This window comes from Miniopterus schreibersii (genome assembly GCF_964146895.1).
Source record: "Miniopterus schreibersii genome assembly, chromosome: 4".
Taxonomy (NCBI): domain Eukaryota; kingdom Metazoa; phylum Chordata; class Mammalia; order Chiroptera; family Miniopteridae; genus Miniopterus; species Miniopterus schreibersii.
This window is the reverse complement of record NC_138105.1, coordinates 50,929,793-50,943,742: the sequence shown is the minus strand read 5'-3', so window position 1 is coordinate 50,943,742 and position 13,950 is coordinate 50,929,793. Positions and strand designations below refer to the sequence as shown.

The following is a 13,950-nucleotide window of genomic DNA, read 5'->3' as shown; positions in this document are numbered from 1 at the left end:
GAAAATGAATAACAAAAGTGGATAAGCATACTGAGAATTTTATTATTCCTGAACAGCTCTCGTATAAAATAAGGTTAAAACTTTTCTGATTCACCAACTGTAGCTGTAAATTACTGTAAAATAGATACGCAGTGCCCACTAAATACCACAGGTACATTTTGCTCATAAATATTACGGGAAAGCCAAGTGCGTTTCCATTTACTAATAGGGTCGTGTGATGAATTCTTTGCAAACAGAACCACGCTAATGCCCAGGTTAAGACTCGGTCTTCTCGGAAGCTGAGGAGAGCACCGCGGTTTAAGGCCGCACGCGGGCGTTTCTGCAGCGACTCCCAGGACGGGTGTCTGTGTCTGGAGTCTCCCAGGAGAGGTAAATGTTTGGAGGAAAAGTGAAAATACTTCCAAGAGGCGCTGCTTTTGTTCTCATTACTCATTTGTACAAGAACAGCTAAATGATAATGACAAGGGACGTTACCAGTAGGCTCTTTTCAGGACTTAATGTTGTAATGTCGGGGTGTGTGTTGTCATCTTACATTAAAGTTGATTGGTTTTCATGGTGACAATAATGTTCTTAATATTTTTCTCACATTATAAATTTACATATGATAAGTTGTCAGATATGATTGAATATACTGTTTTCATCTTGCAAAATCTTTTTTTTTTAAATCGTCACCCTAGGAGATGTTTTTATTGATTTTAGAGGGAGGAAGGGGGAAAGAGTGAGAGAGAAACATGGATCCGTTGCCTCCCGTACATGCCCCGACTGGGGGTCGAACCCGAACCCTAGGTATGTGCCCTGACCAGGTATCGAACCCACAACCTTTGGTGTATGGGACAATGCTCCAACTGAGCCACCCGGCCAGGACTCATTCTGTAAAATCTTAATGAGTGAATGTAAAACCCAGTCAAAATCACTTGTTTTTCAAAAGAAAACCCTGTGAAGAACTTTTGAGTGGGATCTGATAGGCGATAAGGTTCTAAATTGCATTTCTTAAAAATATAACTAAACAGAAGGTGGAATGACTCCTGAAAATTATGTTGATTTGCTATACATGAAAACACTTCTCTGGGAATATATTTCATTGTCCAATATTTTCATTTAATTTGTCTTTTACTTAAATCTTCACCTAAATCTTTTTCTCTTTCTTACTTCTATTAATAATGTTATGCTTGATTCCTTTCATGTCTGTCCCTTTTTATGATCCATATTTATTCATTTTTCATTTCAAGTCTAGTTCCTGTCCCTTTTTACAATATATGCTTTCAATGTCATTTCCTTATGCTAAAGATCATAAACTTACATTGTTGAATAGTCTCCAATTGATACCTTGTCCTCTAATTCACCTTTTCTCTGGTCAAGTTTTTCATTTCTTTTCATTTCATTGTTTTCACTGCATTTTCCTTTTTAAAAGTTATTGTTGAGTCCCTGTTGTCTGGCTTATGTCCAAACTCTTTAAATTGGTTTCACTCTTCACCTCCTTTCCACCCAAATCTAATCAGAACCTACTTTTCTTGCCTTACCTGTATCACCTTCTTTACATAAATATTTACGTCTTCCTGTCACTTTTGCTCAAGGACTATTCCACATCTTAGTCCCATTCTTGGTTTCACATTTTCTCTCATTTCATGAGCTTCATTTCTATCACAAAATTATCAGCAGGTAATTTTATAGAAAAAAAAAAAATCACTTATTTTTTGCTATCACTTTATTTTCTCCTACCTATTAAAAATGTGCTCTTTGATGTTAGACTTTCTTTATAGAGCAATAACCTCATTATTTTATTATAGGTTTTTTTTCAGTTTTTTTCTACATTATTGATGAGATCATTATTTGCAATACACTTTTATCAGGATCTGAATAAAATAATGCTGATGCCTTGTATATTAGTTTTTACTCTATCTTTTCTCACCATCAAAAATATATACACATATCTACATCAGAAAATATTACAACATTGCATCTGAGTTTTTCAAAGACCCACTTATGTCAATATTTTATTATAATGTTTAAAAAAGGAGTGACTCAATATTTGATATAAGGATGTGGAAAGAAAAGAATTTTCCTTTCAGTTTTCTTTTGATATTCCATTCTGACACTCATTCCTTCAATGCACATGAAGGGATTCTAAAGAAATACAAACTTGAAAAAAGATAAATTCCTTGCTTTAGACATTAAGTACGAAGGGATATAGCAACTGAGAATTGTTTATAAAATGAAAAACTAAATTGTCTTTTCTTAATTGATCTCGCTTCACATGTCTTCTACCCCGTCCCATCACTTTCAAAACAATGCAAAGCACCAGAATATCTTCGAAGCAATGGGAGATAAAATGAAACATTGGAATGCACATTAAAACATTGAACTCTGCAAGGTTAAAATGTAAGAGGTTTATTCTCCTTTGTCAAGCAATGTCCATAGACAGAGCATCCACATGGTGTAAGCTACCAAAGAAGGGCGTAGGAAACAGACTTACATTAAATCATTAGGTCACAGACACTTAATATGGTTTGTTCACAGGGGAGGAAATTGCTAAAAAGGAAAGCAGATAAGTAGAAACATAAGCTGATTTTGTTGTTTATTAAATCTACCTCCCATGTTTCCTTAAGCTAAGAAGAAATCTACTGTATCACACAGCTCAGGATGCTATATACACATAGATATTACACACTATAAAAGTTCAGGTTTCTAAGCAGTTTTACACCATTTTAAACTTGAGTAAAATGTGTAGTATTTAAAAAAGACCTTATTGGATTACCTTCAGTGAATGGAGGACATTTCAACAGCCCATTAGCATTTTTAGCAGCAACAAAGCAAAAATAAGTAAAAAGGCTCTCAAAACATGTAAGCTATTACTTCACTCCTAGGTAAGTATCTGCTTATCTCAATAAACCAACTCTCTAGTTTTAATCCACTTCTTCTGGCCTTATTTTCACCCTTAAATAGTGTGACTATTTTTCTTTTTTTTTTATTTTACTTCTATGCAGTGTCTCAAATGCGAGAATTAGGTTTCGAACTACAGCACCCAGTGAGTGAGTGGGCCATTCAAGGGTGATGCAGGAGTTGAGCAGAAGTTATTTAGGAAAGTTATTAAAGACTGAAGTTTTTGATGAGTTATATTTAAACAGTAAAGGCAATGGTGAAGTACATTTTTACTCACCACTGTGGAGCTATCCGCTAATTCCCAATTTCTAAATGAATTCTCCTAAAACACTAACACTCAGTTCTCTAGCCAGTTCCTTCTCCCTGGTGTTAATTTCCCTACACGTGGTTTACTCTAAGCAGACAAAAATAATGTTTCTTTTTTTAAGAAATGAGAGTTCCTTCTGATACAACATCAGACTACATGAAAAAAAAAATCTATTCTATTAATAAACATTTGTAAGCAACTGACATCTCAGAAAAACCTGCATTATAAACATAATGCACTCTAGTGATTGAAAGTAAAATGAGTAGAGAATCCATTGCAAACGTTTTTACCATAATTACTTTTTCCTCGCTTCCTCCCCATTTTCCAAAGCATGCTGCAGATTATACAGTAAGTGTCAAACAGAGTTTTGTCACCTGTATACAACCTAAGGCCAACTTATGCCTCCAAATGATATTCCATTAAACAAATAACTGAAGGCAGGATATAGTGCAAGAGATGTTAAACATTTCTCTTTTAATGACAAGAGATTTATAGTTATGAGGGTGTTCAGTATGCAGCGGTTAGTTAGCCTTCCTTTTCCTCTTGTGACGTTCCCTCAAGGCACAAAAGATTATAAACAGTGAATGGGACAGAATATTTTGAATAGAGAATTTTAAGTTTCCACAATATGTTTTATTTCTGGTTTAAACATACCAAAAAAGGACAGAAAAAAGAATAGATAAACCACCCTTTCAATAAAATGGTGCTGAAAGTCATCTGAAATTCCCTGCAGTTATCTTTGAGTCTTTAAATTCTTATTTTGTTGGCATAAAACATAATTATAGCTTTGATTCTTGTCATTAACATAGTTTCTTATTAAATATTGTGTTAAAAATTTCTAATCAACCAATATTACTAATTGTGTATTTCTTTGTAAAAAAAAAAAAAAAATCCATTTTATTTGGGCCAACCAAGTTAACTTATGTATGGCTAAGATATAAACTTGAAAAATTAGCTGTAAATTTCAACAATGAATTAAGTGCAATGTACTGGAAAACTCTTCATTCAATAATTATCTAATAGGGCTCCTAGGCATCTCCAACCCAAATAACTGTATTTCCTTTTCCAACTTCAGTGATCTCACAGTTTAACTTATTGAGCCGTCCATCCAGGATAAAGAGAGAGTCCTTGGAAGGTGTCATCAGATATTGCCCAAACAAGCCACTGTCCTGGATGTGCCTGTTCTTCCGGTTCCAAGGCCACTCTTGGGCCGTGAGCGGTTCCTTCAGGCTCTTTATCATCTTGACCTTCCCAGAGGAGAGCTCGGCAAAGAGCACGTCCGTCTGCGCGCTGGAGCTCCCGTAGATGTTGTACTGGTGGGCTGCGGTGAAGGACGGCTGAAAGGCCAGGTCGGAGATGTGCAGATTCGTGTGGATATCGAACGCCTCCCGGATCTCCCCTCTGACGGTGATGTACTGGACCCTCACGAGGCCTTTCACGTCATTAATGCTGACCAGATAGTGCCCATCCGGAGACACATACGGAGTGCCCGTCACATCCCTGTTGGAGCCGATGACCGAGTCGGTGACGCCGTCCACTATGAGCTGCGGGGGCACTGCCCCAGCGCCGTCGGGCCTGCAGCCTATGAAATAGTACCCTCCCAGGTGCGTGTAGGCCAGCGACTGAGGGGTGCACTTATAGTCCTGCAAGTTAATTGTCTTGACGTATGACATGGTCTCAAGGTCAATTTTTTGTAGCATAGCTTCATCTTTATGAAGAATAAATCCAAACCTGAAAAGATAAAACTGAAGTTAGACAGGAAAATGTAGAGTGGTTACCATGAAAGGAACAAAAAAGGGCCATCAAAAGGCCGGGTGTTCACGCCAGGCTGCGCAGCAATTTATTTCCCAGTCCTCCTGGAGTTCAACTTTAAATTGTGCGGCTGTCCTCCCGACTCCAGGTCATTCTTTCATTACAGCCGAACAGTGATAATTCATGCCATGGACAGCAACATAATTAAAAGGAGTATATCTAGTTAATTGGAACAACAAATTTTATCTTTACCAAAGAGGGTAAAAAGGTAAACTTTATTTTGTATGCCTCTAAACCTTTGATATTGAACAAGCTTGGTTCACTGCTACGAAAGCCAGCAACAATCAACGGCTTGAATATATATCAACTTCACTCCCTTCATTTACCTCTTATATTATGATCCCCTAATAAATCTGACCCATAACTGTTTAAATAATTATCCATCTTTCTCATTTTAATTTGCCTCAAAGGACTACCTTAATAGATGTGGATTTATTATTTTTTGATACAGAACTATTAGACTTCTATATTTTACATTTTAGAATCACCTTGATTACCTCTATGATCTTAACATTTATTTTTATTATACATCTCAAATACTAGTTACATTTTTCACCCTTGCCATGCTTATATTGTCATTGTTTTAAGTGATATACCTGCATTGTATTGGTTATCTTTTATTGAACACTTTGGAGATTTTTGGCATTTTTCTGTTAAATTCAATTTAAAAATGAATAATTTAAATTTTGTTTTAATGACATTTTAATTACTTTAATGCTTTTAAAAGCACTTCTCATGAATACTAGTTACAAATGTGATCAAAACACCCTGAGACAAAGGTAATCCCTGACCCATAAAATTGGTGCCTTCCTAAGAAAAATAAGTAGGTTAAATAAGATAAAATAAGGTAGGAGCTACTATACAAAATTATATCCAAATTTCACATTGGCCAATAGAAATGTGAATGACTTTTATTTTTGTTAGTAATATCGATTAAAGCACCTTTTAATATTTTCAAAATCTCAATAAAAATAAAGATCACAAAAATATTGTTACATTTTTCTTAAGTGAAATGACTATTGTATTAAGACAAAGCAAAAAGAACAAAAACAAACTCTAAAAATAGCCAATTATGTCATCTGTGTAGTTCATTTTCATTATGCTAATTCCTACACAAAGTTTTTTCATATAAAAAAATGACCATTTGCACATGCAATACTGAAATATGGTGCATTCAGGGTAATAGCTCCTTAAAGTTTTAAGTATAAGCACATGTCAAAATCAAAATATAAATAAATTTTTATCTTTAATATCATAGAAAAAATAAATTTTCTCAAATAGTCCTGTAATTGCATAAGCACACATATTTTACTAAAATATAAATAAAATTAAAACTGCTTCTATGTTATTACATTGCATATAGTTGGGAAGCCATATTATAATTTTAGCTATGTGAACATTTATGAAGAGACTATTTTATGTCATTGGAGAGTACAAATTCTATAAAATAAGATAAACTACAATAGCTTACTCCTTTATAAAAATGTCTTATATAGGTACTGAGCAACTGCTAAAAACAAAGCACTGGAAATATATTGAAAATCAACATAACTCCGCTGCTTACAATGAATCTAGAAATTTTGAGTGAAAAAAATTGAAAAACTGTTAGTGACTAATGCTTAATCATAGCATTATACTGTACTATTACTTAATTTTTAGTAACTTACTTTTTTCCACATTTACTTGCAGGAGAATAAAATAATCATTTTGAAAATAATATTTCTAATGTATTTTAAAATGCCATTTACTATTTCTGGCTTATATTCTGGAACCTCCCTCTTTTCCTGTGTTCTTAATAAGCATGTGTGTTTTCTCAGTAAGCACAGCTCATACCATACCTATTTAGGATAAAACTTTGTCCTGATTACAATGGTATGAAGAAACATTAACAATCACTTTTTTAAAAAAAGGGTTGTTTTTATTGATTTCAGAGACAAGAAGGGAGAGAGAGATAGCAACATCAATGGTGAGAATATTGATAGACTGTCTCCTGCATGCCCCCTGCTGGGCATTGAGCCTGTACACAACCCAGGCATGTGCCCTGACCCAGAATCGAACCGTGAGCTCCTGGTTCATGGGTCAGTGCTCAGCCACTGAGTCACCCGACTGGGCTATTAACAATCACTTCTAAATGTTCCCATTAAAGTGTTAATGCACACTGAAGGTTTTAAATACTACCTAAATATTAAAGAATTAAACAAAACCCTCAAACTAAAATATAAGTCCCATTATTTTTGTGTGTCAGCATCAAAAATATCACAAAATCCTAAATGTCACTACCTACTCTCATACTTGTATTAATAAATAATTAACTCTATTGAAAATGGATGCTTTTCCATTAATGGACAGTCATTAAGAATGTGTATGTGTGTCGGTATATGATTGTGTCTATCATTTATGAAATTATGAATTATGATTGAAGATACTGTCTTTTTTTCTGTTGTACATTATAAATGTGGTCAGAGGCAAAAGCAGTAATATGCACATTTAATAAAAGCAATAAGCCAATCAAGTTTTGGCATTTAGATTCTCCTCTTAACCTTGAGTCCTCTAGTCCCCTTGGGCAATGGTTTTTGAATGCTAATGAAAAGAACAAAGAGACAAGCTCCAACTACTCTTGAACTACTTTAACTCTGAAACTAAAGACTGCACGCAAGTGGTGACACAATGCAGCTTATTTTGGAGGTAATTTAAATTTAAAAAATGGTCCAGTAAAAATGCAAATCTCCCAGTGGGGTGATAAAAGTCCATCTATTTGGATACCTTCATTGCATGCTCCTTTAGAACTGGAGATCTAGCTACATTAACAGATGCATGAGAATGCCTTCAATTTTTCACTACTGATTTATTGGGTAGGAAGTGGTGTCTCTAATTCAAAATTTCCCTCTAGTGCAGATTGATATTCAGAAATCTCCCACTGTTCATTAGTCTGTGATTAATATTTACAAGGCTCTCAACTTTCATGCCTGCTTAGTATAATAAAATTTCACATAGTACTAAGTTTAACATAGTTTGTCTAATATTTATCAGAATATGTATAAGAAGTTGCAGACTGTGAGAGATGTGAGTTAAAAGTTACTCTTGAAATCACTTATTTTACTAGAAAAAAAATGCACTGTTGCTCAGCGTGGCATTGTGTGGATTTGTTGCTAGATTTGGTGAGGAGAGTTTAGAGCACCTTTTCCCTCAAATTATTTTCTTATTCTGAATGCTTAATCAAAATAGTTTATTATTTTAAAGTTTTAAAAAATTCCCATTAAAGAGTCAAATCTAATTACTCTTTTCATGCTTTAAGGTGAGGTCTTAAAATAATTCATACACAGAGAACTTGTTTTTGATGAAGTATGGGTTTTTAATCCAGCTGATTTAGTTTCATGATTCAGTTTTTTTATATAATAGATATGTGACCTTACAAAACTTCCTTGACTTCTGTGAGTTTCCATTTTCTCATCAGCAGGAAGAGGAAAAAAGTACTAGCTTGCTTTGAGGATGAGAGTAAATGTGTTTACTCAGCCAAATAGTAGATTCTCAATAAATAAAACCTGTCACTGCTTTACACCTTAAGTAGTACTGTGGTAGATAGTCATGAGCAGAGCAAGGACGATGGGCCAGGTGCAGAAGGTCGCCAGGGTGAAAAGCCCCTGAGTGCCGGGCAACAGACAATTGTAGGGTGGGACCTCACCCCCAGGGTGACCTTTCTTCCCTTAGCATATCTCTGGTCATTCGGTTTGGACCCCCTGACCTTTCCTCATAGAGATAACATCTGGGCCTCATTTGTATTTCAGCTCCAGGCCCAGAAAAGCAGCAAAACCAGACAAGTGACCCCTTGGCTGACCTCAGGACCAGCTACACTGGAAAATGACCCCTTGCCCTGGCGCCCACCAATCAATCAGTGAAAGGACACACCTGGAAAGCTGCTGAATATTTTATTGAGATCTTCCCCTGGGAACTCCCCTAAAATCTCCACCCTTAAAACCCTTAGAATGTAGGACCCAGAGCCTTTCCCATTCCTTCCGGAGAGCACACCCATGCCTTTCCCTCCCCCTCCTCCCAGGCTCTTTACCATTACCTTCCTCACTCCCAAGCTCCTAGGGCCCTTCCTTTGCCCCTATAACTTGTCTCCTCAGCCCATTTCTTCTACAAATTACTTCTCCTACCTCTGTGATTTTATAAATAAAAGTTCTCTTCTATTTTGAGTCTTGGATCTGAATTCTTTTGGAGCCAGAACTCAAGTACTAAGACTGCTGAATCCAGGTCTGGTCTGACCCCACCAGTCTAACACCTGGTGCCGTTCCTGCCACCCACAGCAGTGTTATTTTTCCCATTAAAAATCAAATAAAATATTCCCTGTGGCAAAACAGAATATTATAATCCATGGATGGGGAAAACAACAACAAATTATCTTTTTTTTTTTTTTTTCTTTCTAGCTAGTATTCCTGCAATGTTAAAAATAAACATATAGTGTTACTCAAATGTGGCTACATTTTCCCATTCCTGAATGCAGCAGAGATCACATTGAGAATAGAATTTACTTTTTTTATATTTTGCTCTCACTTGTGCCAACAGGATCCCTGTCCACATCTTACCCAGTCATCAAATCTCACACTTTTAGGCTAGGAGGCAGTCTAGCTCACTCTGTCTTCTTTAGAGGTGCTGCTTTAGTTTGCACTGAGGTAATGGAGCAGTAGGCTACGGTGTACTGGGTGAACTTGAGCTCTGCACAGATGATGGAATAGATACCTGTCTTACTCAAGAATTTTTGCTAAATGTAACAAGAAATTTTATGGCTGACTTTAGGACCTGTATATCTAAGGACTTGGACAGTTGCAGTCACAGTTTATGTCATGGTAATTCAAGAGCCTTGCAAAGGAAGTTATTGGTAGAGAGAAGTAAAGAGAAGCATGGTGAAATACTATGAAGCTTCATAAAGAGTAACTGCTCAAAGACCTCCACATCCCATAAGTCCAGGCTACATTTCTTGCATTTGAGTACTAAATGATTTCCCCAAGTCTCTCACTCAGGCAGTCCCTAAGTGGGTCTGGTCACAGTCTCACAAAGCAGTTCTCCAGTCACTGTTACTGCACAGCATCTGCCAGATTTTTCCACTCCCATTCTGCTTTCTAATCTATCACCTGAGATGCTAATGAAGGAATCTCATAATTGCAATTAATGACCTTTATGATATCCCAAAAGTTGGAGTGAAAGAACACTGTGAGATTTGCAGAATAACAATTCTTTTATCCCCTGAGTCTTAATGTAATATGGCCTGTGCCCACAGTCCCCATAGATTTCTACCTGAAGAGTTTTCTTTTCTACTGCCTTTTAATATTTTATTTATCAATCCCCATACTAGAAGCTGGGAAGGCTGCCATATGCTCCTGATCCACTCCTACATTGTCTCATCTCAAATAATATCATTTGCACTGTCCCAGATTTTAAAACAAGTATTCCCATGTAAATCAATGGATGCAAATGGGAAGTAGAGAGTGGAGATTGGGTGTATTTGAGCTTTGGATTAGCCAGACACTCTAACCTGCTTTAAAAACAACATTGCTGCAAACAACATCTAAAACAAAAACATTTCCCCAAACTTTTCTTATGTCTCACTTATAGAAACCATATTCTTCAAAATAAGTCTCCAGAAAAAAAGAATTTGAACAGCCCATGGAATTACTTGTACTGAGATTTTACTTGTAAAAACCTATATTCAAAAGCTATGGTCAAGTAGTTAGTGTTTTTCATAAATAACAGTGGTCAGGATTATTAATATTTTGTTTTTTCAATTGCTAGGTAAGAAATGTTCAACAGATAAGAAACTAAAATTATAAACTACCCCCTTCACATCATTAATCTATAAACCTGCACATACAATGGGCTCTTGGTATGGCACCTACCACTGTATTATAGCTGACAGAGTTTTCATAGACACAAACCATAAATCTGACAAGAGCCATCGTTCACTAGTTTATGAATTCCTTTATATTTAGTTGTTTTCTATTACCCTGGACTGACCTTTGTACGATTGAATGCTGCTCCTACTCAAGTACCAAAAGATTTAGTTTTTATCTGAACTTCACATAAATAGCTCAGTAAAACATACCTTTTCGTAAAGAGTGGTCACATTCATACACGGGAGTGGGGAAGCACAGAGAATAGAATTGACACATTTAGTAAAGATTTAAAACTAGAGCAAGGACAGTTTCTGAATAGTCTCAATGCTTAGATGTGTTTGAGAAATGATAGCACTTTGACATTTTCTGTTTTCAAACATAAGTTGAAGAAGCTACAGTGAATCACAGGACACCCTTTTACCTGACTTTTATAAGTATATGGTAGAAATTCTATATTAAAGATTTTAGCTACATTACTTTTTCCTACTTTCCCTTTTAGATTTTTTTTTTTTTAAAGAAGTAGAATGTGTTTGTGAACACTAAGTTCCCTACTTTCTTCCTTTTTGGTATCCTATTTTTCTGATATGGGACTTTCTTCTAGTGAAAACTAAAACATAAAAGCATAATTTAATTACAGTGTATTCTGGATGTCTAAATGCTTGACAGAATTCATATAGTGTCCAAAGTTCTGTCACTTCTGGTGAGTAACCAGACATACAGAAAAAAAGCAGATTTATTAAGAATTCTGTATACACCATACACACATACCCTGATTTACAATGGTTCGACTTAAGATTTTTCCACTTTATGATGGTACAAAGCCATGTGTATTCGGTAGAAACTGTAGTTTATTTTGAATTTTGATCATTTCCTGGGCTGGCAATATTCGGTACGATGCTCTCTCATGACACTGGGCAGCAGCAGCAAACCACAGCTCGCGGCCAGCCACCAGTTACGAGGGTGAACAATGGCTATTCTACAGCGCATGCAGTTTTGATTTACGATGTTTTGAACATTCCATGGGTTTATCAGGACGTAACCCCGTTGTAAGTTGAGGAGCACCTGTATACAACAAATCATATTTCAAAGTCCTCTACCTCTTTTTGAAGAGTTTAAGAGCTTAGGGAAAAAACTGACAACAATTCCATAAGATGCCATTTTAAAAGATTGGTTGCTCTTCTTAATCTGGTTTCCAGATTCATGAAAATCTGAAAATAAGAGCCTCCCTGATATCACCGAGTTTTTTTATTGGGATGTGTTTTATACAGGAGTTGATAAATGAATCAGAGGTGATGTAGCAGAAATGGAGTTAGTTATTAGAGGTGTGAGAAATTATTTGTGAGGTGGATACAGAGGTAGCTATAGAAAAGTAAAACAAAGGCAAGAACAAATTAAAATCTATTAATTTATCAAAAATATTACCAAAGTGTCCATTGTATACCTGCAAAACAGAAATAAAGGGTGAAGAAAAAAGTTCTATAAGGATCCTGTTTGGCATGAATTGGATTCTATGTGGGCAAATTCAGTAATTATTCACAACCTACTATGTTCAGTGTACTTCTAAGAACTTATGAAAGAAATGGAAAGGAAATCAATGATCCCTATTCTTTTTCTTCCCCCAAAATATGTTTTTATTGATTTTTAGAGAGAGGAAGGGAGAGCGAGAGAGAGCTAGAAACACTGATGAGAGATAATCATCAACACTGATCTGCTGCCTCCTGCACACGCCCTGCTGGGATCCAGCCTGAAACTGGGCCATGTGCCCTGACCGGGAATTGAACCTGTGGGCCTCCTGGCGCAAGGAAGAAAGGAGTTATGTGGGCAGGTTTCTCTTGTGAGGGGCTGTGACCTTGGATCTCAAGAAACAGCTGGTCGCCTACAAATCAGCAGACAAGTAGCTGGGGGGGTGGGAATTATATACTCCAGTCCCATTTTCCTTCTTCATGCAAATCTCCAGTCACATTAGTGAGACCAACCAGAAGCCATATTACTCAGCCTCCTGGGACAGCAAGCATCGTGGAGAAGGGTGGGATGTATATCTGGGGATAAAATTCAAAATGCCAAGCAAAGATTTCCCTGGCCAAAGAGTCTGAAAAATCTCAAGCCTAGTGAATATACAAAGATACATGGAATGAGGGTTGTAAAATACACATTTAGTTTCTAATTGGGATCATTTGACACTTGATAAAGAAAATCGTGCAACTACATGTCGGAAGAAAAAGTTTCTTGATTACTTTAGCTGAGATAAATATTTCTTCGAATAGTATTTTCTTACTTCTGGTAAAGTTTTAGAAAATGTCTCTTTCCTTTTAGTTACTGATCAAATATTTTTAATAACTGCTATGTAGTGAATGTTTATGCCCCCCTCCCTCCTGCCCAGTTTATATATTGAAACTCTAATGCCCAATGTGATGGCATTTGGAGGTGGGTTCTTTGGGAGGGAATTAAGTCATGAGAATAGAGCTTTTGGGGATGAGATTAGTGCCTTATAAGAAGAGAAATGAGAGAGATGATCTCTTTCTTTTGCCATGTAAGGAAACAGCAAGAAGATGGCAGCCTGCAAGCCAGGATGAGGGTCCTCACGGTACCTGGACATGCTGGCACCCTCCTCTCTGACTTCTGGCCTCCACTTAAATAAATTTCTGTTGTTTAAGCTATACAGTCTATGGCATTTTCTTAAAGCAGGCTGAACTAAGACAGATGCTGGTACTTGAAGTGGGGTCTCCTCTAACAAATATCTCAAAGTGTGGAAGCCGCTTTGGAGCTGGGTAAGAGGTAGAGGCTGAAAGAGTTTTGAAGAGTGTGCTAGAAAAAGCCAATATTGCCAAGCAGGGGCCACTAAAGGGAATCCTGGTGAGGGCTCAGAAATAAAAGAGGAGAGCTGGAGAGAAAGCCTCCACCTTCTTAGAGAATACATAAAGCATCATAAACAGAATGTAGAAATATGGATGGTAAAGTCCACCCTGATGAGGTCTCAGATGGTTGTAAACTACAGGAAAGGCAATTCCTTGCTATAAAGTGGCAAAGAACTTGGTTGAATTGTATTAGTGTTCCAGTGTT

The 13,950-nt window shown here is 36.5% G+C and overlaps 1 protein-coding gene across 3 annotated transcripts in view; it reads right to left on the bottom strand.

Moving 5' to 3' along the window:
• Positions 1–2,367: 2,367 nt before the first annotated feature.
• Positions 2,368–13,950, bottom strand: part of FSTL5 (follistatin like 5) — a 494,012-nt gene continuing 482,429 nt past the window's right edge. For 2 of the 3 annotated variants that reach the window (XM_081134469.1, XM_081134468.1), the window contains one exon: positions 2,369–4,918. In XM_081134469.1, the coding sequence (XP_080990595.1) occupies positions 4,216–4,918 (703 nt within the window). In that variant the 3' untranslated portion in view covers positions 2,369–4,215. Of the gene's footprint in view, positions 4,919–13,950 lie in introns of all 3 variants that reach the window. The other variant, XM_081134467.1, reaches the window with a different exon arrangement.